General features: G+C 40.4%; 1 protein-coding gene across 1 annotated transcript; it reads left to right on the top strand.

The window, feature by feature from the left end:
* Positions 1-26,342, top strand: LOC117776921 (IgGFc-binding protein-like). The gene is made up of 36 exons (XM_034611330.1): positions 1-97; positions 986-1,036; positions 1,132-1,265; positions 1,706-2,355; positions 4,205-4,641; positions 5,423-5,586; positions 6,486-6,662; positions 8,013-8,232; positions 8,558-8,803; positions 9,167-9,268; positions 10,081-10,228; positions 10,789-10,909; positions 11,065-11,397; positions 11,737-11,908; positions 12,527-12,624; positions 12,882-13,012; positions 13,356-13,525; positions 13,860-14,074; positions 14,197-14,391; positions 15,240-15,428; positions 16,290-16,726; positions 17,376-17,494; positions 18,145-18,341; positions 18,600-18,738; positions 18,961-19,143; positions 19,248-19,393; positions 19,557-19,900; positions 20,621-20,844; positions 21,150-21,291; positions 21,722-22,058; positions 22,544-22,660; positions 23,138-23,239; positions 23,474-23,669; positions 24,263-24,526; positions 25,020-25,162; positions 25,844-26,342. The coding sequence occupies exons 1-36, from the start codon at positions 16-18 to the stop codon at positions 26,045-26,047; spliced, it is 7,329 nt and encodes a 2,442-aa protein (XP_034467221.1). The 5' UTR covers positions 1-15; the 3' UTR covers positions 26,048-26,342.
* Positions 26,343-27,888: the final 1,546 nt, after the last annotated feature.

Here is a 27,888-nt window from a genome sequence, read left to right as displayed (position 1 = left end):
AAGGCTTTGCAGTCAATGTCTCTCCCAAACACTCTCCCCAGTATAAGTATCTCTCCATCTTGCCAGTTACCAAGCCTCGTGTCATGGTCAACTGCAGGTACCGTATGCATGCCTCTGGGGATTTATTGTGGTGGCTGGAAAACTATTTGTATAATAGGGCTAAAAATGCAACATGTTGTTTACTTTTGAGTGCTAATTTAGTTTCCAAAGCATGGAAAAGATAAAAAAATATATATATACTATATATGCTATTTAATTAGAAGTTACTCTTTTTCTCCATTATTATGAAAATACAGAACAGGTTTTATTTGTTATAAACATATAGCACTTCGTCTGAAAATCGGAGTCTAAGCATTATTTAAAATTGTATTGTTTTCTTTTTATGATATGTTTTAGCATGTATATGTTTGTGCAGAGTTCTACATCTTTTCTTTTTTCAATGCATTGTAAGCATAGTTATATATTATAACTATGATTTTTTTCTGTACTAATACATAACATTAGCACATTAATATATAATATTACTCTTGCAATAACAATATACAGTGCATACGTTGCTAATAACATGAATTATGTAAATCATCAAAATCACAGCTTTTACTCATGGTTGTGTCAATGTCAGTAATACAATTGTTACAGTTTATGTCTTCTTGGTGCGGCTATTGCTAAAACCAGCTCATTTCAGTTTTTTATCATTATTTACTCTAATCCTAAATGATCTTTGACAAACTGCTACAAAATTGTAATTAGTATCCATCCAATTCACGATTGAGAAGGGTATTCCTAGACAAGCTGTAATTACATGCAACACATCAAATGGGCAACATTGTAATCAAAATGTCACAAGGATTCAAAGGTCAATGTATCTCCAAGTAATCTGATAATCAAGCTTGATTGTATAACATATTTTACCTTTACCTTTTATTCTGAAACACTTTGCCTTAAAATTAGTTTTTAATACTGTGTATGACTCTCTCGCCATCAGCTATGGAAATAACGAGTATCCTGATGGGTTTGGCTGCTGCACTCTTGGCAGGTATTACTTAAGGAGGTCAGACATATATAGACGTAAATAGTATAGTAAGCATTAAGTCTAAATCCTGTAATTGTAAAATCTCTTCTCTTCTCCAGTATGTCATGGTTGTTCAACAGGAAAGGAATTTATAACAACATTTCTTCCTAACTTCCGGCAATCGTATATTCAAAACCGCGAGCTCTATGTGGTTGTGACGGCTCAGGGCTCTGAAGCCAAAGTTAGCATCCAGGTGAGAATACCTACTAATTGATTATCTGTCTCTCTGTCTGTCTGTGGAACGCATATCTGGAGAACTGTTCATCTAAACTCAAATCAATCAAATTCAGTTTTGTTTAATTAAAAAAAATGAAATACCAATAATGTAATGGGGGGATTTGACATTTTTGTGAACTTCTCAAGAAATTATTTATGTGATCTTTTGAAAAACATGTGTAGTGTGCTAATGTTCATGAACATTTGAAGTATGGTGGATCCTTATAATGATCTTGATGCATCTGGTCTTAATACATCTATGTGCATTATGGCAATAAAGTGGCCATGGCGGAGGTATGCGTTCTCTGAGTTCACTTCGAGTGTTAGTATTTGTCTCATTTGGCATTTCCAAGAAGGTCCAGTTTGTTTTAATGTAGCTAATAAACATTTAAAAGATTTGTCTGTATTGCTCTGCAGGTGGCCTCATTGGGTTTCTCCAGGCAGCTGACACTTTCTGCAAGCAAAAGCCTGAAGGTTCCTCTACCAACTGGATCTGAGCTGCGGAAGCCGTTTCATAATGAAAACTCTGCTGTTCGAATCTCATCTAGTGCTGAAATCTCTGTGGTCTCTTTCAATCGTCGCCTATATACAGGAGACAGCACAGTGGTTTATCCAAAAGAAGAACTGGGCACTAATTATTTTGTCTTCACACCCACAGGATATTTGCAATTGGACAATCTATTAGCTATTGTGAATGGCGATAGCAACAACCAGATCACTATCATACCTGGTGCTGATGTGTTTCTCACTGGTGGGACTAGGTGGTGGAATAAGAAGGCAGTGACTATTACCCTGAAACCATATGCATCCTACCTTGTGCGCAGTGTTACAACTTTGACCGGCACACAGATTCGATCTCAGAAGCCTGTGGCTGTCTTAGCAGGCCACCAATGTTTGTCGATGAATCTTGGGTGTGATCATGTGTATGAACAGCTCCCTCCAGTGGCAAGCCTGGGGAAAGAATATGTTGTACCCATGAGCAACTCTAAGGCCACAAACACGGCAGAAATAGTAGCTACTGAAGACAACACTGAGGTGACAGTACAAAAGGGACGTTTCATCAAACAGTTAAGTAAAATATTATAATTTATAAAAGTTATAAAAGTTTTCTAGAAGAAAATGAAAGAATGAAACCTCTGCTCTCATCTTTATTCCTGTTTGTTCTCTGCAGAGCAGCGTGTCTTTTAAATTCTGTGTTGTCTAAATGATGATCGAGTTTTACATGTTTTTTCTTCAGCTGAGTTGTATTGAGCTCTGTCAGTCATTGAGGTATTTTCTTCCAGATTATATTAGAAAAATGTTATGACATAACTTATTTGCTCTTATTCAGACACATACAGTATTTTCATTGTGTGGTAACTATATATAGAGTGACCCTTAAGGCTAGGAGTCGGTCGATACTGCAGGAACTCTAGCAAAAAACTATAGTGCACATTGTTGACTTCTGCTCACCACTCATCGCAGAGTCCAGGATTCATACTAGTCTATTTTTAGGTTGAGGCAAAAAAATATTCGGTTAGTGTTAAAGAGAAACGTCAATGTCAATAAGCACACATTATCTGAAATCATGACATCTATACACTTTTCCTAACCTTAACCAAGTGCTAAAAGTGCCTTAACATTACCAAACTTAATAATAATGCAGACACATCACACAGATTTTGTGTTAGAAGATTAAATAGTGGACTAAAAAATGTAATATATTGTCAGTAAACATTTTACTGATGCATTCCGTTTAGTGGCTTTTCAAATATGCTGCTAGAAAATCTAAACTAGTCAAGATCTTTCCTTAAGAACGTATTAGTTCTGGCAAATTTGTTATGTATACACATAATTTTGAGAAGACAGGATCACTATTACCAGATCTTATCCACTTTCCCTTTTGATCCGCACAAAATTGCACACACTCATATCAGTCCCCAAGGTTTTAGTTTGGGCTGGGTAACAAGATTTTCCAAGATTATAAGGCAGCGAGGTCAGCCAAGGCGTTTCTAATGCAAAGGTGAACTATGATCTGAGAGAGTCTTGGTCGGTTGAACGAGTCTGTTTATACTGGAGGGGCTTACTTGTGAGTTGCAGCTCAGATGTATGAGCAAGAGAGTTGGCGTGGTATGAGTTAACCAAAAGCGCAGTCCAGTCTGCAGTAAACGCACTGAGGTGCAGGCTTGAATGTGGACAAGTAAGAAAGGAATCCATATTCCAAACAACAGTTGGGTTAACTCCATGACAACTGAGCATAATTTATCCATTGATGAATTCCACAGGACAATTTGTCTTTAAGTAGCCCTTACATTTTTTAATCAAATGCTCCAGATTGATCAACTCGATTCAGTTAAATTTGTATTTGTATAATGTCAAATCACAGTATCCATAATCTCAAAGCAGTTAACATAGTAAGGTCGAGACCATACAATATTATAGAGAAACCCAACAGTTCCCACAATGGGCACTTGATGAATGGAGAGAAAACATTCCATGTAAAGGAAGAAACCTCTTCTTCTTTTTTGTTTGGTTTAATGGCAGGTGGCAACCAACTTCAAGATGCAAGAAAACCTCCAACAGAATCATAGAATGGGAGAGGCTAAATGTTTTCGCCCAGATTTGTCCCACATTCCACATCCCACACAACCCTCATCTGGCCATAGCCACAAGTTAGCCATAGCAATACCCCATTTGTTTTGGGATATTTGGGCCATTACACATCCATTTTGTTTGGGCAAAAGTTGGCCAGAATTTACATATCATTGTATCATTGAAGTGGCCCACATCTGTATACTATCTCCTTGACTGGCAAAGCTCTAAAATCCATGTAAATTTGTTAATGACTATTACTATAAATGTAACTATGAAAATATTTTTTTCTGATCTACCTGTACTGTATCTAACCAAGTAAATATATTCTGCTAATGCCAACAGGATCCATCTAAGGAAGGCTGGGGACTTCACCTCACAGGGATTTACCTGTTATCATCCACTGTCTGTGAAGAGCAACAAGAAAGTTATGGTGCTGCTTCTCAGCAACAATAAACCAAATGACCCTTTCCTAATAGCACTGATCCCAACGCACAGGCTTGGCACTGATTGGGCAGTGGAGACTGTGGCTCAGTTTAAAAATACCATCGCTATTATGTCAGAGAGGGAGGGGTCGGGCAGTGTGAAGGTGTGTGTAGAGGGAAAGTGTTTCTCACCCCTGTGGCGTTTTTTCCTGAGCCATAAGCGCTGGGTGTGGTCTAATGTAAATGTGGGGGAAAAGCAGAGTCATGTGACAGTGAAAGGTGACGCCCAGATGTCAGTTTACGTCTACGGTGGGAGACACGGGGGATCATATGGAACTGCTGGAATTTGTTCTGAAGGTACACACACAAACTTACATATCTAGATTCCTTTACACACACACACACATTCAGCAACAGTATATCCAGATGTCTATGCAACAATTTATGTTGATATTGTTATATATGGACACAAGTACTGGGACACCTACACATTACACCTACAGGGGCTTTTATGACATCCTATTCTAAAGCATTAATATGGAGTTGGTCCACCTTTGCAGCTATAACAGCTTCCACTCTTCTAAGAAGGCTTTCTACAAGATTTTGAATGTCTGTGGGAATTTTTGCCCATTCACCCAGAAGAGCATTTGTGAGGTCAGACACTGATGTTTGATGAGAGGGCCAGGCTCGCAATCTCTGTTCTAGTTCATCCTAAAGATGTTTGATGGGGTTGAGGTCAGGGCTCTGTACAGGCCAGTTAAGTTCTTCCACACCAAACTCACCCAACGAGGCCTTTATGGACCTTGCTGAGTCCTGCTGGAACAGAAGAGGGCCTTGCCCAAACTGTTCCCACAAAGCTGGAAGCATACAATTGAACAAAATGTCTTGGTAAGCTGAAGCATTAACATTTCCCTTAACTGAAACTAAGGGACTTATAGTCCAACCAATCGCAATGTGATTAAATAAAACACCTGAATTCGATGATAAAGAGGTGTGTCCCAATACTTTTGTCCATGTAGCGTATATTAAGTAAAAACTAAAGTAATACAGTTAATCATGACACGATGCAATGTATCCACCAAGGTGCTACATGTATATACTGTATATGAGTAGCATGTGTCATCTGTATTTCCTATAGATGCCCCTCCGCCTACACAGCCCAAGGATCCCTGTGAAGAGGTGAAATGTCGAGTAAAGGAACGTTGTGTGAATGGTGAATGCGTCCACGTTTCCACAGCAACTTGCCATGCGGTTGGTGACCCCCACTACTTGACATTTGATGGTCAGCGCTATAACTTTCAGGTAAGGTTGGAACTTGACTTATTTGGATGGACTTAAGCTTGACCAGCCATCCCCAGCCATTGAGTATATCTAATTTATACACTCAGGACACACTGAACTGAGACATGCTAATACTTACACTCATGAACTGAGCTTCACAGAGTTAATAAAATGTGCAGTCATGGGGGTTAGCTCAACTGGTAGAGTGTGTACCATAGCTGTGTCTCAATTCAGGGGCTGCATCCTTCGGAGGACGCAGTCTACACGGCCTACAAAGGAGGTGGTCTCCGTGGGCCACAAAGGCCGACCAAAAATGAGATGGTCTACAGAGGATCTCTTTAATCGGCATAGCCAGCCCTTACTGCTGTTGCCTTGCATCAGAGCTGAGGTTGGACATGCTGAGAAAGTTAAAATTTAAGACTCCTTTGGATGCAGGCCCTGAATTAAGGGTCCTTGTTCTTACCATTACCACCCCCCCATTCTCATTCTCAGTCTTTTTCCTATCTCTCTCTACTGAAAAGAAAGAGGATAGGATTGTAAAATGACTGTGGTGTTCCATATGAACATTAATAGACATGGAGAACCTGTCAGGAGATACAGGTTCAACACTGTATTAATTGTTTCTACAGGCCCTTTAAACACTGTGTGAAACACATGGTAAAAACATGGTCATCCATTTAATTTCATCCTTTGTCATTAAAGGCGTAGGACAATATGTCCTTAAAGACACATCCGCCAATTTTTATTCAGGGTATTGATAACTAAAATTCACATTTAACAAAATTGATAGGAGTACAGTTATTACATAAGTGAAAGAAAAGGACCCAGGTTCTGATCTAGTATCATATTTAGAGCTCAGTTTGTCTGATGGCTGTATGAGATGATTTGCCACAAATCCTGAACAATAACATGTCTTCCAGGGTACCTGTACTTACATTATGGCAACAGTTACAAAGATGGCGGCCGACCTTGTGCCTTTCACTGTGATGACCAAGAATGACCACAGAGGCAGTGGGAGAGTTTCATTTGTCAGGACTGTAACTGTCAGTGTTCACAAGCAGACAATTATCATCGGCAAGCACAGAGGACGAGCACAGGTAACAGATTCCCTCACAAGTTCATGTAGCGATTCCCGACCGTGACAAGCAGTGAATGGAACATTTGGAGAGTAATAAACCGAGACGAGCAAACCTTCCTCAAATTTAATTGAAATTGACCTTTAATAATGTTCATGCAGATGTGACTTACATTTAGTCAGATTGTGAAAAATACCTATCAATACAATTTAGAATGAGCTACACACCACAGTTTAAATTCCACAATGTTCCAGAACTGTACTTTTAGGAATTTGCATAACTATAAATAATTTTGAATGAGGTTTTCATTCAACTAGAACAGGAAGGAGCAGTGTTTCTGCTTGATACTATTATAGGTTGCACATGCAGCCAATGGTGAGCCTTGGTGGTGGTTGCGGCCCCTCTAGAGCTTTTCCTATTCTAAAACCATTAAATGATAGTAAATAATAGTAGATGTACTATTACTGTATACTCGTTTCAAATGGTTTCTAATCCAACCCCCTTAGTCTCTATACAAATTCTACTACACTGCAAAAGGAAATCCTAATTTTATACACAGTAACAAATCAATTTTACAGTACATTCCTGTATTTTTAAATTTTATACAAAATACTGTAAAATGATTAACAACACAACATTTTAAGTGTAATGCAAGTAATTGCAAATTACATGTATTTATTTAGTATTATTTGGCTTCCATAAATTACATTCAATTTCATATAAAATGACAGAAATTATCTTTAATCACATATGTAGCTCGTTGGTTGAAGGTTCATGTGCATACAAACAATTTAATGTTTTTCTTTCTAATTTCAAGGTAAATCTTCTTAGATTTATATTTATGTGTACTTAGACATTCAAACTCTGTAGTTCTGGATACAAATATAGAAAACCTTTTCAATTATATCAAACATGATGCTTGTGAATTGTGAATTTGTTGGATACAAATCATGTGGTCACATTAATGCCCCGAAGAACAGAGTGTCAGAGAAAAATACACTAAGGCATATTCTACTCTGAGACATTTAAACTCAGACTTACACTTAAAGTCAGTTCTCCCAGTCATCTTTGCTCCTGGTTTCCTCTTGTGTCTGTTCAGTTTAGCTCTGTTCTGTTGCCTTGGCTATGTTCTGCTCATGTATACTCTCCATACTGTTTCCTGTTACTCCATTGCTTTTTCTGTCTGACGTTTGCTCTTTAGGTCCTAGCTTTTTCAAGTACACCTGTTCTGTCCTGCCAATACTGTGAACTTTTCAAGACTTCTGGTTCTACAGCTCTCTCTCCTTTTCAAATAACTTGACCTCATCTTCATCTTATTCAGCATTAAAGGCATACAATTTTTCTTTATTATTGTTCTGCTTTTACCTGTAGGTTAATGACGAACTTCAGAACTTACCTATCAGCTTGTTGGGAGGCCGGGTCACTGTAAAGAGGAGTGGAATCTATGCAGTACTCAGAACTGACTTTGGCCTGACTGTAGTATATGATTGGAACATGAGGCTGCACATCAGAGTGCCATCCTCCTACTACCAACACCTGGGTGGCCTCTGTGGAAACTACAATGGAGACAAGAGGGATGACCTGCCTGAAGGTGAGATGGGGACATAAAACGATAGTAGGAGGAGATATGGTCAGGTTAGGGTTAGGTGCTGGCAGTTGAGGGGGCCTGTCTTATGATGCTAAGCGAAATGCAAATGTCTATAGCATATATATATATATATATATATATATATATATATATAATATCTGGATAAGTGTGTGGCCTTTTCCACCTATGTTGGAAATCATGACTTCCAATTTCAAGTTAATATCACCAATGGTTGTTGTGATTTGTGATTTGCTTACCACCTAGTGAACTTCTCACACACCCAGATGTGACTAAATAGTAATCGTAGTTTTCTTTGTGTCTCTTTCAGGCCCCCATCTCCCTGCTGTGCTGAAGATGATCAAGCAGTGGAAGGTGAAAGATTCTGATAGGTTCTGTCAAGATAACTGTAAGGGTAGCTGTCCACACTGTTCAAAGAAGCAACATGCCCACTTCAGCAAGCCCAAATTCTGTGGGATTCTGGTTAAGAAAGATGGACCATTTTCAGCCTGCCACAAACAAGTTGACCCAACTTTGTATCTGGACAATTGTGTCTATGATGTCTGTGTCAACAAAGGTAAGCCAATTATTGAAAACTTTAGGGCATTGTTTCACTACATGGACTTTACTTCATAACTTCGCACTGCAACAGGCAACTGTGTTATGTAGTTGTGAGGTGCCACATTGCCACTGATTGAAAGATAAATTCGTATTTTGCCTTCCGTGCATTTAAAGGATTTTAACTTCTGGATGTTAGTCATGAATCAGGTTTCATGTTTTTTTGTCATCTGGTTGTTAGATGTTTGCACTTTGCTTAACTTTGATGATTGACCACTTGACAGCCTTGTTTTCTGCAAAAAAAAAGAATTATCTCAGGGTTTCAGGATCTACAGAGTAAGATTTCTTGTAAATTATGATATGGTAATGTTTTTGTTTTCAGGTGCAAGACATGTATTGTGTGATAACCTGAAGAGTTACACAGACACCTGTCTGACAGAAGGAGTCAAAGTCAGCCCACTGTGGAGAATGGTTGCCAAATGTCGTAAGTAACTAAGCAAAAATACGGTTACATCTGTAAGTACTATCTATAAAAAGCCACAATGCACGCCATGTTGGGTCTGGCAGCAGGCCTGGAGAAGCTAATCAGGACAGGGGAGTATTCCCAGTGGGCTGGACAACTCTGAAGCGTGATTAACGTTTGACGTCACAAACGATTTAGGTTACACCCATAGACCATACACCCACAAAAAGGGAACATTAAAAGGACAAGATGTGGAGTAAAGAGAAGAAGAAGGAAAGCCTTTACCTCTCTCATCCCATGTGCCAAACTCAGCAGCTTCTTTCAAATGAGCTTGTGCCAGAAGATGGTGGTGATGAGACAGGTTCGCTGCTACTGGCGATGAAGAAGTGGCAGAAAGAGAACCGCCAGTCAAGACCCTGTAGATCCAATACATTAGGCAGGGCCTCAACACCATATGTAACTATTGCATGAAGCAAATTCAATGCCTATCATATGAGGATGGTGCTGGAGAGAAAGCTCAAATAAAGTGTTTTCATGAAACTCTGTATAGCCAATAGCCATGCTGCTGTGTGTGGTGAAAATCTATGTTAAAACAAATTCACACTGTAAACAGTTACTGTGCTGGCAGTCCCCCCTTATGTTCCTATGGAAATAGACACTATAGGATGGGAACAATGTGCGTGAAAATAAGTCTGTTGTCTAATTATGGTGTTCAGATCAATATAAATCAACCAAACTGATTCGTATATGTATGATGTATGTTTTTTAATTAGATTTACAGTATTGATTCTCACAGATAATTAGGATGATGATATCCACTCTCCCCTCCCCAGCCCTTTCTTGTCCAAAAGGTAGCCACTATGAGGCATGTGGTTCGGCCTGCCCGGCCTCCTGTGTGTCCCTGAACAGTGAGGAGCAATGTAAAGCCCCCTGTGTGGAGGGGTGCCAGTGTAATAAACAACACGTGCTTAGTGGAAACAGGTAACATATTAATGATGTTATTACTATTGAAAATACAAAGCTGGTTCTTGGAAATGCTTTATAATAGTTTTGCAAAGACAGCCATTAGAAATGAAATACATTTTGCCATATTTATGTTCCATATGTCCCATATCCATACAGCGAAGTCATTGGTTTATATAGTTTCATGTCTGGTTTTGGTGTCACAACTCTGTCATAGAGAGGTAAGTACTTGAAAAGTAGTAAAAAACTAAATGAGCAAAACATTTACTTTTATTATACTTTTAAAAAACAGTCTTTAGTATAGTAAATAACCTGCACATCCCCCTTTGTTTCGCCCATTACAATGGTCCTCATTACCACCAAAACCATAACCAGAGGTATAACCATAGGAACAGTTTTACCAGTATCAACGCCCAATAATCACTGTTACAGCAACAGCCTTTCAAGAGCCACTCACGACTGCAGAGGTCATATCATAAACAAATCATAACAACCACTACACCATCATACTGTGGTCACAGGTAGCAGCTGTACGCACTGTTAGAGCTCATTCATATGTATGTATGTGTGTGTTTCAGATGTGTTCCCAAGTCCAAATGTGGATGTCAGTATCAGGGCAAATATTACCCATCAGCCGCCACTTTTTGGGGTGACAACACTTGTACCTCCAGGTGTAATTGCCATAAAGGGAAAGCCAAGGTTGGTTTGTGTGACTGTGTGTGCCACATCTATCATACTGTGTGAAATGACCTGCGAGGCATCACCTCTGTGGGTGTGCACACAATTAAATAAATGTTGTGGATAAATGTTTTCACTGATATTCTTTCCTGCTGTGTTCTGTCTTTCTGGTGAAGTGTAAATCATCTACTTGTAAGAAGAACGAGCAGTGTCTCGTGAAGGGGGGTGTGAGGGACTGCTACTCAGCATCCTTTGAAACATGCCAGGCCACTGGTGACCCCCACTACCGAACCTTTGACAGTCGCCGGTTCGATTTCCAGGGGACTTGTACCTATATTCTGTCCCAACTCACCAAGGGATCAGACCAGGATCTGGTCCCATTTCAGGTGCTGGTCCAAAATGAGAACAGGGCACGTAACAAGGCTGTGTCCTACACCAAGTCAGTGTCACTTCATGTGTTTGGCAATTTGACCGTCAGCATGAGTCGTGCCAGCCCACGGACAATACTGGTAAGATCCGGCTGCCTAAAGTAAATAATTACTCTATCACTGTGGTTTGTAGATACAATAGACCACTTCAACCAGTGGGGAAAGAACAGAGAAAGACTTCTTCATTTATGTTCCAATAGTGAGTGTGCTGTTGTTTGTGTTGTCACGATCAACCTAAGAACCTGGCAAAAAAATGTATTTTCATTTATATAGAAGTGGGTAATTATTATAGAAGTAAATGTAGCTTACTGTCAATGCTACTGTGGAATGACTTGATGTGTTTCTGCAGCGGCAAAGCGCCAAATTGCAGATAATGTGTTATAGTGTTATTACATTGAAACCCCCTCCCACCCTACCCAGGTAAACAGTCAGTCAGTGAATCTGCCCTACTCCATGGAGGATGGCAAGCTTTCCCTGTTCCGGCGTGGCTACTTTGGCATCGTGACAACATATTTTGGTTTGACGCTCAAGTTCAACTGGAACAGCCACGTCAGCTTGACTTTGCCCAGTTCATACTCTGCTGCAACATCTGGTAAGTTGGGTGTATGTAATGAGCATGTGACTGTGGTTGTATAAGGCAAACACAAGCAAAGCAAAGCCTTTATACTTAATCATATCCCACATAGCAAAATAGTTTTGGCCCAGATTTGGTCCATGTCCCGTACATCACACATTTGGCCCATGTACCAAGTGGAATGATTGCAAGATCTGGGCCACAAGTAAGCCATAGCAATACTGCATTTTAACCAAAGGTGCAAGAGGTGACCTGAATTAGTTTTTTACTCTTTGGGTCATATTCGCCATTCCCAAATATGTGAAACATCTACACACTTCGTCCATCACGCCAGTTCAGGCAAGCATGAGGCAGCTTTGTGTTTATAGGTGGAAATCAATTCTATTCCACGTATTTAACTTACAGACACGATATTTATGTCACGACAAGATAATTCAGAAAGTATTGAGACCCCTTCAGTCTTTGCTTTAAATACAGGGTTTGTGCTAAAAGTGAAGCCACTCAGAAATAATTCAGTGCGCCACCAACTCACCATCTGTCCTGATTCAAATTCTTTTCATGCCTCCAATAAGAATGCAACTGAACTGTTAAATCTCTGTGTAACTGCTGTGCTTGTTGCCTGTTTCTCTTTATCAGGCTTGTGTGGAAATTTTAATGGGAAACGTAATGATGACTTAATGAAACCTGATGGCACCCAGGCTGAACACATTCATGCCTTTGGACACAGCTGGGAGGTGTGTATTAGTTGAGACTGGAGGACTCTGGAGAATCTTGCACAAACCTGAAATCGAGCAGAAAAAAGAAAAACAGGAAAACTCCACTGAGTCACGCTGCAAATTGTAGAAATTCATACTGGATCCAGCGTGAAAAATGCTTACACGTGACCAAAATTCTTCCATTTTACTTTTGGGCATTACATTACATTACATTTTTTATTGATTTGCAAGCTACATATTTTAACAGTTTTACCTATAAATGTCATTGTACAAAGACAGGAGAAGACCCTGGGTGCACTAGTGACTGTCCTGGTGGTAAATGTCCTGAGTGCGAGCCTGCTCTGCTGCAACGTTACAAACAGGGGCGCTACTGTGGTGTCATAGCTTCCAAGAAAGGGCCGTTCAGGTAGGTTCTTGTATGGGGAGTTATATGAAGTTATAGTTCGACCAATTAAAAAATTTTAATAACGATTTAATAAATATTTATACCCACATGCACTTTTACAAACTGGTGTTATGTGTGTAATTAATTCTCACAGAGGTTTGTGGCATTAGCAGGTGTGGATTAGACCATTACAAAACACCCCTTTGTTTTGTAGGAGCACGTCACACAGTTCAAAAGAAAACAAATAGATGAAGTCAAATATATGAATCATCAGAACTGAAGAGTTGGTAAACATTTCCATTGAATTTCTCTGTTTGATGAATGTGTGCCCTCTCTCTCTCTCTCTCTCTCTCTGCCGGTACAGACAGTGTCACGGCAAACTAGACCACACGCCCTTTCTCACAGACTGTGTTTTTGATCTGTGTATGTACCAAGGCCATGCATCCGCCCTATGCAGCAGCCTATCAGCTTTCAGCACTGCTTGTCAAGATGCGGGAGCTACAGTGGAAAGTTGGCGAACCGAGCAGTTTTGTCGTAAGACATCCACACACTGACACTAAAATCACTCTAAACTGGGAGTCACATGGTCTATGCATCCATTCATCCATTCATCCATTCCATTCCATTTATTTATCCATTCATTCATCCATCCACCCATCCATCCATCCAAGAGTAACTTTTTAGACAATGCACCAACCTGGCAACACCAGAATGAGAGCAGGATTGTTGTTGCTAGTGTTGTGTACTACGTCCAGCTGTTGTTGATAAAGAAATACTCCCTTAACCAAAATGTCAGTTTTTGTGTTGTACAAATAAGTCACTTCTGGAAGATTTTATTTTGACTGATTTCCATGTGTCTCTCTTCCAGCTCCATCATGTGGTGCAAACAGTCATTTTGAGATGTGTGCCCCCCCCTGCCAGCAGACCTGCAGTGGTCTCGTGCCCCCTGAGGGCTGTGACGACAGCTCGCCCTGCACAGAAGGCTGTGTGTGTGACGATGGCTTCATGCTGAGTCATGATAAGTGTGTCCCTCTGGCAGAGTGTGGCTGTCAGTACGAAGGACAGTATTATCAAAGCGGACAGGTACTGTGAGCTGCTGCACTCACTGCTGCTACAGCTGCAGCTTATTTTACTGATGTTGCCTTCTCTTCTGCCACTTCTCACTACTACTGCTATTGATTCTCTGCTCTCTCCTGCTTTCTCAGGTGTTTTATCCAGGAGAGTCCTGTAAAACTCGTTGTGTCTGTTCAGACAGTGGACAAGTAGAGTGTGATCCTGAATTCCAGTGTTCAGCCAATGAGAAGTGTGTTGTGAAAGACGGTTTGGCTTCCTGTTATCCCAAAGGGGTTGGCTCCTGTTCTGTGAGTGGAGTCAGAACAGTCAGGTCATTTGATGGACAGGTAATATTTTCTTAGTAAGACAAGAGTGAACATGTTATCCAGGACAATGTGTGACAATGAAATTACTAATATTCTGAATTTTCAACCATAACATTTTTTTTTTTTAATGAATTGTATAGGTACATTTTATATTTATATTATTATCTATATCAGTAGTGACGTGTCAGATCAGAGCATCTGAATTAGTTGCTACATGTGTCCTTTATCAACACGGATTGTTTCTCATGCAGAATCATGTAACGTAAGTTGATGATTGTCATTTTCTGATTTGCTCTCCGTCATCACAGCTTGTCAGAGATGTAATAACAACCCTTTTCATCAATATAATGTTATAATTCTTCCAGACCTGATGTGGTAAAAATTTAGTTTTTCAAGAAAAACACAGATGAGCAGTACTTTTGATGTCAACACTTGTAATAATACGTTTTAATTACCTCCTCAACATCCACTTGATTCCCACTTAGCTCCTGAAGGGAGCTGAACTACATTACACGTGTTATTCAGAACTGTCATCCTCTGGCCCATGAGCCAGTAAAGTGTCCAAATGATAATTTTGCCTGTAAATGTTCGATCCTCTGCACGTTTTTTAACACGCAAAAGACACAAATATGACAAAAAGAAAACAAAAATCTCAGGATGAAGAAGCGGTGCACACACTCGAACACATCGATGAAGATGTTAAGAGAGTTTTTGGCGATGACGATGTTGATGAACTGTTAACAAAAACAAATTATTTTGTTACATCATTGACCCTTCTTGGTTAGGTTTTAAGACAAGCAGTGAAAGTTCAGGCATACTGCTACACATCTTCTAATCTCTCCACGTCTCTACCCCCTCCCATCCTTCAGGCATATCCTCTGTGGGGAAACTGTGTGTTCAAGTTATCAGAGGTGGAGGAGACGGAAGGAGAGATGACAGCCTTCTCTGTGTTGGTACAGCAGCAAACCAATAAGGGTGGCAGTGTCAGTCGCAGTGTGGAGCTCAAGGTTTACAATATGGATATCATGATGGAGATTGGGGTTCAATGGGAAGTCAAGGTATGTCTGACAGTTTTGTATGACTTGACAGATTTTTTTTGTATTCCCACAAAGAGTGATAACCATTTTCAATAGAACAGAATTAGAACTACACAGTGATAACATAGACTCCCACATAGAATTTTTTTTTTTGCCAGATTGGCCTACATCCCACATCTTACACATTCAACATCTGGCCCACATACTGCATGGAATGATGGCATTTGGTTGGTTTGCTCCTGTTTGCCAGATCTGGGCCACAATTAAGCCACAGCAATACCACATGTGAACCAAAGGTGCCTAATTCACTTTGTGCTATTTGGGCCGTATTCACCATTTACCACATGGGTCACTGTAGGTTCACATCCAGATTACATCTTTTCAAAAGCATCGCATTTTGTCAAAACGGCCCACAATTGTTTTGGGATATTTGCACCAAAAATATCTCTGTTACAAGTGGGAAACTTAAGGCTCACATCCATTTTGTCTGGGCCACAAGAATGTCAGAAGTACAGCATCATTACATGAAGTGGCCCACATCCACACATGCTGAAACTTAAGGCCAAATCACACAACAATCGACCAAGACACTGCATGTGTCTATTTATGTGTCTAACCCTAACACTTAAGTTCACATGGCAATTTTGTGAAAATAGTGTTCTACCTTAAATGAAAAATTGCCCATCCAAATTTCTCTCAATGAAACATTTATGTCAATGTGCTGTAGCTCTTTTTGTCATTGCACATACAGAGATGGACTGAGTGGTGATGGTCATTTTTCAGAAGAGCACTAGCCTTTAGTGATGGACACAGCACTAACATAACCCAGCTCATCTTAAAATACTTTGTGTATGTGTGTCTATGCTCTTCTCTTTGTCTCAGGTAAATGACGTCAGAGTTACCCTTCCTGCGTCATTGGTTGACGGAAAAGTGCGAGCTTATCAAAATGGCATCAGCATCATCATCGAGACCGACTTTGATCTGAAGCTGACCTATGACTGTATGGCAGGCGTGTTCTTGCAAATCCCATCCACCTATCACAGCTCACCACGCGGTCTCTGTGGCAACTATAATGGCAACGTTTCTGATGAACTGGCATCATCAAAAAAGAAGCCAGCAGACATGGTGGCACCTTGGGTAGAGATGAGTGACAAAACGCCCTGTGAGACAGGCTGTGGTGCCAGTTCCTGCCCTGGTCCTAATGAAGAGAAGGTCCCAGAAGCCAAAAAGGCCTGTGACATCATCAAAGCCAAGAAGGGTCCATTTGCAGGGTGCCATTCCACAGTGCCCCCAACTCCTGACTACGATGCTTGTGTCAGGTCAGGATATATCTAATATTAAGGAGATACAAGTATGTTATCTTGTTTATGGTCTGTAGTCTTAAGCCTTTTCCACTGCACAAACTCGGCAACCTATAAACCGCAGCTTCCTATGACCTGAACTTCCAAGGTTCTTCCTTTTATTTAACTTTTTTGTTGTGTTTGGTATACAACTAAAGTATGCAACAGTAGGACAGACAAAAACAGAAGAAGTGGCACAGATGTAGTTATAGATTCTCTTGAGAATCCAGGTCCCTGAAAGGGCTGGCAAAATCTTGTCAACGGTCCAATTGGGAATTTCTGTTTATTTCAGTTTGGTCCTCATAAAAATATTTTCATAAATCTACAACTATGAAATATTTCATAAAATAAGTTATTATTTATATTATTTAAAAAATATATTTTTTCATTTCAAAGTGTATTTTCTTTATTATTTAAACCTGAACCCATTAAATCTTGCTTGAAATTTGGACCAGCTCTAATAACGTACACAGTTGTACAATCAGGACTTGTTAAACAAAGTTGTTAGTTTGTTTGTTTTTGTAATGAATAAATTGTAATAAAATGCAACAGCTCTTTAGCAAACAGGATTTTCTGTGTTACGACCATATATGGCGTTTCCTGTAATTGAATGACATTTCGTTTACAGGGAGATGTCCACAAGCGAAGGGGGCATGGACACCCTGTGTCGTCACATCCAGAGTTATGTCACTGCCTGTCAACTAGCTGGCACAAAGATAAGCAAATGGAGGAGCGAGGACTTATGTCGTGAGTCTGATCTGACTCACTGATGCTTGCTGTAATACACTGTATATATTAGTCTTTATTTATATGCAATTATTGCATGTATGCAAAAGTATTGCATGTTTATTTAAAATTACTTGCTGATGTCTATTTTGGACTGCCCTCACGCTGCAGTAACGTCACAAATTTCCCCCGTTGTGGGACAAATAAATGATTATCTTATCTTATCTTATCTTATCTTAAGAATATGTGACAACACATTTAGCCGACCTGAGATATCCAGCAAAGTCTAAGACTATAGGGCAGAAGAAAACATTATCTCGAGGTCTCTGTCTCACTGAGACTCCACCTGAGTCCAGCACCACAGCTGTGTCATCTACACCCTGCAGACAGAACAACTCGCAGCATGGTGAAACGATTGTAGCCCAGTTTACTTTCTGTAGATTGCTTGTCTCATATTAAAACAGAAAATGTGTGAAATTCTTTCATTAGTGCAGATTCTGGGTTCTGCTCCTGATTGTGATTAAATGGGCCAAACTAAAACCAGCAAGTTGTGATTTTCTAAAGACCAAAAATCTGAAAAGTTGCCATCCACAAAAATATTCATTTTACACAATGGAAATCCTAAGAAAACATCTTATTCCTGCATCTCCTGGCCTTGTTTGTCCTTGCAGCTGTGACATGTCCAACAAGAAGTCACTATGAGCTGTGCTCCTCTTCCTGCTCCTCCACCTGCTTCTCTCTGGAGCAGCCAGAGCCCTGCCCAGTGTGCCAGGAGGGCTGCCAGTGTGACGAGGGCCTCATGTCTGATGGAGTCCGCTGTGTCCCTGTGGAGGAATGTGGCTGTGTAGTGGATGGACTTTATTATAAGGTAACTATCGTCATTTACGTAATCGTCATCGTTCTGGTCAATATTAGTCTGGACCAACATTGCTCTTGAACTGAAAAGCCACAAAACAGCAGATGTCAGTTTGATTGAAACGAAAGTTTCAAATGAAATACGTCAGGAAATAATGAAAGGCAATCATTGATTTCTGCTAAAAGTATACTAGAATCTTACTATGGCAATATTACATTATATGAGTGTGTGTGTGTAAATGTGTTCTAAAACTTAACTGATTCTTTTTAGTCGGGTGTATCTGAATATCTGGAGGACTGTTCAGAGCTCTGTGACTGTCAGTCTGGACAATTCAGCTGCAAATCAACAAGGTGCCAGGAGGGGAAGGAGTGTCGCAACGTGAATGGAACAATTTCCTGCTACCCCATAGGTCATATACTTACTGCCAGAAAATGTTATTTAAATGTTAGCTTACCTTGTCCAAACTGTACCTTTACATTTTTTCTGCCTTTGTGCAGAAATTAGTCCTTCTGCATCATTTGTACCGTGCTTCTACTAATGTGATTTCCTGTTGTTTTACTATTTAGAGCTTTGTAGAGCAACTTAACTGCATGTGGAAATCTGACCGTGTGTGTGTGTGTGTGTTTTCTAGACCCCTGTGCTGTGTTGACGTGCAGGGTGAAGGAGCACTGTGAGGTATCAGAAGGCAAAGCAGGCTGTATTCCTGATTCTAAGGCCTCATGCTCGGCCTTCGGTGACCCACACTACATCACATTTGATGGATGGCGTTATTCATTCCAGGGAACCTGCACCTACGTCCTCGTCAACACTACAGGTTCGTAAATACCTGCTGTGAGGCATTTAATTGAATCTACAAATCAGCCCAAACTCACATTCACACATGCTTAACATTAACATGAATTATTCTGACCAACTCAGGTCTCGATCCAACCCTGCCAGAGGTAACTGTGACCACCAAGAACGAGCTGCGTGGGAACTCTGAATTCTCCTATGTGCGTTTACTCACTGTGGAGATGATGGGCCACATTATATCCATCCCAAATAATAACAAAGGCAACATGTTGGTGGGTCTTTCTTCAAATTATATATGTTGATTAAAACTGCATCAACTATTTCACTTTTCTGAACTGATCTGTTTGTTTCACAACAAGTTTATAATTTCATTCAATATTTTAATTAATGGAAAACAACTAAACATCACATTTTGTCACTTCCTTCTCTTCTAAGGTGGACGGCATCAAGACAGAACTTCCTGTTATTCTTGAAGAAGGCCGCCTCTCCATAATACAGTCTGGAATCAGAGGAATAATCCAGAGTGATATTGGCGTTGAAGTCACTTTTGATTGGTCCACACTTATCATGGTATCCCTAAGCAGCAGTTACTATGGTAACGTCGTTGGGCTCTGTGGAAACTATAACGGCAAAAAGGAGGATGAGCTGACGGCGGCCGGAGTCACGGCTGTTAATGTGACCGACTGGGCCAAGACATGGAGCGTCGCTGATGGTGACCGATTCTGTTACCATTACTGTGAAGGGGTGTGTCCTCAGTGCTCTGAGGAGGACCGTGCCAGGTAATGTTGACTATTATATTAACAAAGATATCTAACTGATTCCAATTATATAATGAAAATCATTGGAGGGCTGCTGTATAACATGAATTCCATTGGTTTAACAGTGTGTATTTCGGCCCTTGTGGTTCCAGATACAACAGAGCACATGCCTGAACAGACCCACTCACACCCAGCAGTGATGTTGTGTGCTCACATATAAAACCGGCTTGAAATGTAAGCACTGAAAAATCAGTGCTTACATTTTTTGTTACATTTTAGACACAGAAAGAGTTTTCCCCAAAATGGATCCAGTTAATAAGGGCTGAATTTCAATTTCCAGGATACAGCTTATTTAAGATAGGCAGAATAACAGGGGAAGGTATGGAGGACCACAAGTGTCACAGAAACCATAATAAAGCAATTAATTAATTATAGAATAATTGTACATTAAAAACAGGCATTGATAAATGTTTTAACAAATTCATTTATAATCTATAAATAAGTAGATTAAATTGCAAAGTACATTTGAACATTTAATGGGCAATAATATAAATATACAAATATAAATCAAGGATAAATAGTTCAAATTAAAGAGTGGTTCGTCAACAAGTACAATTAATACATTCATTCATAAATGAATAAAGCAATATAAAATAAATATTTGAAAATTCATTTTCACGCATTGCCTTCAGGCATCAACTCAATCGATCAACATCTTTTTCTTTGTTCTGTCCCCTCCAGGTTCACTGGTCCAAAGTACTGCGGCATTCTGAGCGATAAGCAGGGGCCTTTCTCTGGCTGTCACAATAAAGTGCCAGTAGCAGAGTTTGTGTCTGACTGTTTGTTTGACGTCTGCATCAATAAAGGACGAACTGAAGTGTTGTGTAACGCCTTGAACGGTTACTTCACAGAGTGCCAGGAAGCTGGAGCATCCATTGAACGGTGGAGACAACTGGCCAACTGTTGTGAGTTACATACAGTCGATTTATATGGACTGAAAACTACAGACAGACACTTATTTTGATCTGCCATAGTGTGCCCTTGTTAACGTCATAGTGGCGTAAGTGTTTAAATTCAAGTTCTTAGGCTAATTACGTATGTGAATGTGTATTCCAAGGTTGATCAAGGTAGAACTCAGATTTTCAATTTCAAGACATAAAGGCAGGTGCTTTATTTGCCAATTATACCCATGTACTGTTCAGCAGTAACTTCTTCCATACCCCACCCCCTCCCCTTTGTCTGTTCTGCATAACACCTGCTGTGCCTCCAGCTGTTGAATGTCCGGCCCACAGCCACTACGAGGTGTGTGGTTCAGCCTGTCCAGCCAGCTGTGCTCCTCAGCCAGTGGCGTGCACCAAGCAATGTGTGGAAGGCTGCTCCTGTGACCCTGGATATGTCCGCAGTGGAACTAAGTCAGTACATTTTCACCCAAGTATTTAAGAGTATATTATTCATGTTACAATTGTCTTCCTTTCACATCATCTTCCTGCGATCAGATGAGCATCATTTTGTTTTCTCTTCATCTCATTTAGAAAATTCTGTAAGTACTGATTGTACTTATTTTTTCAGAATTGATTTAGCGACAGACAAATACTCAACTTCATCTCCATGAGTCAATAGCTGCGTTTCAATTCAGGGGGTGCATCATTCAGAGGGTGCGGCCCATGACATGACAAGAACGTTTTAATACCCCTTTGTTTTTTAGCATGTGTACCCTCAGATGTTCAATTGAGTTGAAGCATTGGACGTCTCGTGGCTTGGTGACATCATTACCTCTTGATATCTTGACAACAACTGTAACAGTGTATACCCGCTGACTGGGGCGGGCTTATTTTTTGTCAGGTGTGTTGTCAAGGAGACGGGCTGTGGCTGTAACTATCGTGACAAGTACTACCAGCCAGGGGTGGTGTTCTGGGCTGACTCACAGTGTGAGGAGAGGTGTGTGTGTGATGTAACGACACAAAAGGTGCAATGTAAGAAGACTAAGTGTCCATCCGGGGAGAAATGCGGCATTGTGAAGGGAGTCCAAGGCTGTTACCCTGTCAGCTTTAAAACTTGCACCGCACACGGAGATCGACACTTCATCACCTTCGATGGACGCACGTTCAATTTCCAGTGCAACTGTGTCTTCAAGTTCGCACACGTGTGTGGAGACACGAAAGGTCTGCAGCACTTTGAGGTGAGCTGACGGTAGAACAACACAGAACAGTAATGTAGCAGGTGACGTTCTCCAGTCAGAAACCGCATGTCCTCTGTACAAAGAATATATACACACCACATTATTAAATCCAATGTGAATGGGTGTTATCATTGCTTAAGGTACATTTAGTTGATAATAGTTTTGTACTGTCACTTCAGTGACATGTAAATCAAGGCCTTTTACTTGAAATGGTCTTTTTACATTTCTGCTCTGAATAATTATGGTCTCATTGCTGTTACACATGTTCAAGCACACGTTCCTGAGTCAGTCAGTGAGCCGAAAAACAAAGAAGAATCTCATCCTGCACCTGTAAACAACTAAGAATTCATCCCAATGCCATTATCTGTTCTGTGTGCCCCCTTTATGCCTCCACTGTCCTGTCTACTGTCCCTTCTTTCCTCCTGTTGTCCCATCGACTTCCTTTCACCTGTCTTCTTCTCTCCTCTTCTTTTGGGGAACTGAAGGTCAACCTGTCGAACAACAACCGTGACAGAAAAACAGCGTCATATGTTAAAGTGGTGACTGTCAAAGTCTATGGTGTCACATACACACTTTCACTGAACCACCCAGATGGAGTACTGGTGAGAGACATGCACACACGCACACACACACACACACACACACACACACACACACACACACACACACACACACACACACACACACACACACACACACACACTCTCACACACACACACACACACACACACACACACACACACACACACACACACACACACAAAGAATCATCCAGATCACATACTCTTTATCATTTGAAGCCCTGTTCTATGTCCCTGTTAAACTCAGGGCTTGGAGCATCCATATACTGTTTCTAAAATGAGAGTTACTCAGGATATTTGTATGTGTTGTCAAACAGCTTGGCTAAAACATTATCTTCATTTTTATATATATATTAAATAATGGTAAATGGTCTGTATTTATATAGCATTGTTCTGGTCTTGATCACCACTCAGAGTCCTATACACTTCAGTTTTTTGCCACATCTATCTTAGTGGACGACAGGACTAATCCTTTCTCATTTTTCCTATTTTCCACAGGTGGACGAGGTTGAACAGTCTCTACCATTCTCACTCAATCAATCGCTGATCCAAGTTTATCGCAGACACAGACACGCTGTCATTGAGACAGACTTTCTTAAGGTACAACACACACAGCTACACACGTACACCTCTCACACCAGTTGAATCTGAAAACTCCCAGTTTTAACAAGTGTATATTCTGAAACACCACAACATTCCTTTAAAGTCATTCATGGTACAGGCATAGTTATCCTCCCCCCTGTTGTTGCCATGGCTGTTATGCAATAATGCCAATATGTTGTTGAACTTTACACAAGTTACAAAACTTTTTCTTTATCTCCCACATTGTTAAAGGTCTCCTATGACTTCGCGAGTGCAGTGAGGGTGGAGCTGGCTTCCAGTTATCAAGGTGCAACCTGTGGTCTTTGCGGAAACTTTAACAATGACCCTGCTGATGACCTGATGCTGACCAATGGGAAATTGGCTTCCAACGCCAATGAGTTTGGAGGTAGCCAATGGCTGGCCAACGTGAAAGGCTGCTCTCCTGAGTGTAAGCAGCCGATGCAGTTTAATTCATCTTCACTACTGTGCCGTGCATCATAACTCCCTTTTAGATATGCACCTTTTTACATAGATGAGTCTCATGTCTAGAGTCTGTCCATTTTGGGTGAAATTCTGGGTTGGACCTTATGGAATTTCTGTGACACTTACGCTAAAAAAAACTAAACGTTCTGTGAATCACCGTAAATGAGCCCTCTCACATCACATCGGTCTAAAGCCTAAAAGAGCCAGATTAGTTTGAAATGAGTTAGGACTTCTTATGGTGTGGGAAACCTGTGGCTGCTGTGGCTCAGGAGGTAGAGTGCTTCTAACATGAGCTCCAACACAGAGATTCAGAACATTCAGGCATATTGTCATTGACTCTACATTCACTTTTGCAGTTCCACCTTTGCTCATATATTTGTTCAATGCCACCAAACGCATACACTACAAGGCAGTTCCAGTGAATTACTTGCAATCTAAAACTTAAACTTATACTTAGTTACTTACTTATATTTTTATTTATTACTTATTCATATGTGGGCAAACATGTGTCTAATGTTTCTTTGCTTGTTATTAATGTTGATGGTTTTCTGCTCCCAGGTGAAGACTGTGCTATGCCCCTCCCCTCTGACTTCATACCACCCAGATACACATCAGTCTGCAATGTCATAACAGCAAAGGATGGGCCCCTGGCGGACTGTGTAGGCCGCATAGATTCCAGGCAGTTCGAGGACGACTGCATACATGACATGGTGTTTAATAACGGGAAAAAGGGTTCAGCATGTGACATCATCAGTGACTATGTGGAGGAGTGTCAGAGAAACGGCGGCTCCGTGAAGCCATGGAGGACGAAGAAGCTGTGTTGTAAGTATAATGCTTGTGTGTGTATCAGACGGTCTGGTCCTCTCTTCTCTATCATATCTCTCCATTCGTTACATATATGTACGAGGAATAATCCCCCTGCTGTCAAAGTGCATGGATATTTACTGAAGACATTCTAGGCCCTATGGTTTACCTATAAGACACGTAGGCTGGTCATGGAATCCATTGATTGAAAGCTGACAGCCATATGGAGAGTGGAGACAGTCTCTCCTAGAAGTGGTGTTGCTCTTATTTTCTCTAGTTGAGTAATGATTGAAAATCTAAACCTTAAGAGAGAAGTTCAAACCCTCATTACCTGACCAGTCACTGTGTGAGTGTCATATTATCAGATTTGGAATATTTCAGAACTGATGAAGAATGCTGGCCCACACAGAAAACATATGAACATTCAGAAAGATGTATTCTAAAAAAGTAACAATATCTTATATGTATTTCTGTGTGTGTGTGTGTGTGTGTTTGTTTGTTTGTGTGTCAGGGATAAAGTGTCCAGCCAACAGCCAGTACAGTGTAACAGCTCCTGGCTGTCTACCCAGCTGCTCCTCTCGGTCTTCTCCGCCGAAGTGTAAAGCCAAACCCAGTGAGGGTTGTGTGTGTAAACCTGGTTCCCTGCTCAGTCAGGTAATCCTCCACACTACCTGCCCTCCTCAACTAACATACAGCTTTATTCTTGCTTCAACTTTCTCTTCCCGATCCCTCAGTGCAATTCCAAAAGTCTGGTTGTTCACATTATCTATGTTAAATGTCATTTTCTGTGAACATCATCACTGTTCTAAAGTTGTTTTAAGGCCCTGTCACAAATGTGAGGAATCTAACTCTAATGGATAAATACTAAATCCCTGTATTTTCAGATCTACCATCATTTGCGTACAAATCACGAGTTTTTGAAATCCAAATTTCGTGAAACTACAGACGAGGCGATCATGTGTGCTTTGTTCTCAGTGGGAGCTGAGCCATCTTGTTAGAAGATGTGAAGACTAGTTTTTGGAAGTTAAACAGAGTGATCACATTTGTTCAGTAACTACAACAGTAGTACATTCGGTTTACTACAAAGTAAAGGTAATTTACAGTCGTAAACTATTTAATACAATAAAATGATCAATGCAGGTCCTTCTGGGTATTTCTTGTTAGCCTGACGTGGAAAGGCTTGATTCTGAGGGGCACTTATTGCCTTAGAGCTATAGTGTTTACACCGGAAAACATTTATTCCAACGTTTTATTCAGTGTACATGTAAATGCTTTAGTGAGTATTGTCAGTCAGAAAGATGTAACTGCTGGTTAATGATGACTCTGACCCTCTAGGATCGCTGTGTGCCACCAACTCAGTGCGGCTGCTTCTTCAATGGTCAGTACTTTGTACATGGACAGTCCTTCTATGCAGACTCTGACTGCCAGCGCCAGTGTAAGTGTCTTGGAGGGAAGATGTCTTGTAAGAACAAACCCTGCAAAAAGAACAAAAAATGTGGAGTGAGCAAGGGAGTGAGGAGTTGTGAGAAAAAGGGATAGAACAGGACACAAACACATGTTCTGTTAATTGTGTATTGTGTATGCAATCAATTCTAATCAGATGTTCTTCTGTGGTGAAACTTCACTTCACTAGTCTAAGATCTCCTCCTTATTGATTCGTAAATCAAAAACAATTTACTCCAGGTTACATAGTATACCCTATATAACCTATTATGTACACTAAGGTATATTCAACTAATCATGAGAAGTTAAAACGAATGCAGCCTGATACTACAGCCATGCAATAACACCTCTCTTTATGAGGTTTGTAATCATATTTTAGTAGGAACAGAGAGACATTTGTTTTGTTGAATGGACCTTTTTGAAGCTGTTGAGCTGTACTGCATGATACTGTACTGACATTATTCAAAACATGCTAAATAACAGAAAAGCTCCCTGTGTAACCGCAACACACCTACTGGAACTATGGAACTGCTGTTACTACTCTCCTGTAAATGTGGAGGATTAGATTAATCATCGTTCTTCTTCCTGTTCCTCTCACATATTCAATAAACTCTACAATGCATTTCAGTTTTGGCTAATGCAGTGTCTGTTGTGTCTTTAATTGATGTACATATCTATGTATAGTAGTTTGTTGCACAATTTCACTGACATTATAAAAATCTTTTTTTATATAGCACTTCTAGAAACAAAGTTACAAAGCGCTTCGCAAATAAAGGATGAACAAGTAAAAACACATTTAACACAGAAATTCTGGTTGTGAGAATATAAACTATGATCAGAGTAGGAAGCAGTATTCATTGTAGACATGCATGCTGACTGATGACCATGTGAAGATGAGAAGAAACCGGAATACATTTTTTTTATACATAGTTACGATAAAGAAATCTGCAGTGCTGGACAACAGAGCATCACTTGTTACTTGTTACTTGTTAAGTTCTGCTTCACAAAATTTCAGAGAGAAACTTTTACTAACTCCTTTATATTCTGACTGCTACAGTCATGACTTTCTGTGCAGATTCAGGGTCAACATGCAGAACATGATGTCATTTATCTTATCAATCCAAGTATATCGATATATTCCCCATGACCTAAATAACAAAAACATGCTAAATTTTCTTACTTACGCTATAGTCCAACCGTAAGTGGACAGCCCCCAAACATCAGATATGATTGTGATAATTGAATGTCACATTAAAGCCTCTGTATGCCTTAAGCCCACCCACAAACGTGCTCTGATTATACCTCGTCTCAGGACTGAACAGATTGACTGAAAGCTCCTCTCAACTGTTAAATGTGTAGCAGCTGTTTGAGCAGGAGGACTTGTTCACCTGTACTCACTCTGTAGCTGTGTCTCAATAGAGAGCTGTGTCCTTTGAAGGTTGCATTTGAAGACCGATTGCATCACAGCGGCGCAACTAGACATTTCGAAAGTTCCTTCAAATGTAGATGAAAAAATGCGTCCTTCCATCCCTGAGAAATGCAACCATTTTTTAAAGAAGTAATGGCGATTGAAAGCAATGAGATGTCCAACGCTTGACAATCAGGCTTCAGCTCAACAGAACAGATAATGGTACACATTTAAAAAACAAGGTGCATAAAAACTTTTTCGGCGTGTCCAACTTCATATCTGTTTGTAGGCAACAGCAGTAACGGAAACACCCTGTAGACCAGACCATCTCATTTCAGGTCAACCGTTATAATCTACACAGCCCACAAAGGAGGTGGTCCCTGTGGACCATAGACCACGTCCTCCAAAAGATGCAGCCCCTGAGAGTTCTGTGGCATAAATTCCCACCTTAGTTCCACCCATGATCCACCTGACTAGGTCTGAGCAGCCAGTCATTAAAAAAGATGCGAGTGTGTGTGTTGTCCAGTTT

The sequence above is a fragment of the Hippoglossus hippoglossus genome, chromosome 16, assembly GCF_009819705.1.
Source record: "Hippoglossus hippoglossus isolate fHipHip1 chromosome 16, fHipHip1.pri, whole genome shotgun sequence".
NCBI classification, from domain to species: domain Eukaryota; kingdom Metazoa; phylum Chordata; class Actinopteri; order Pleuronectiformes; family Pleuronectidae; genus Hippoglossus; species Hippoglossus hippoglossus.
This window is presented reverse-complemented; position numbering and strand designations above follow the sequence as displayed.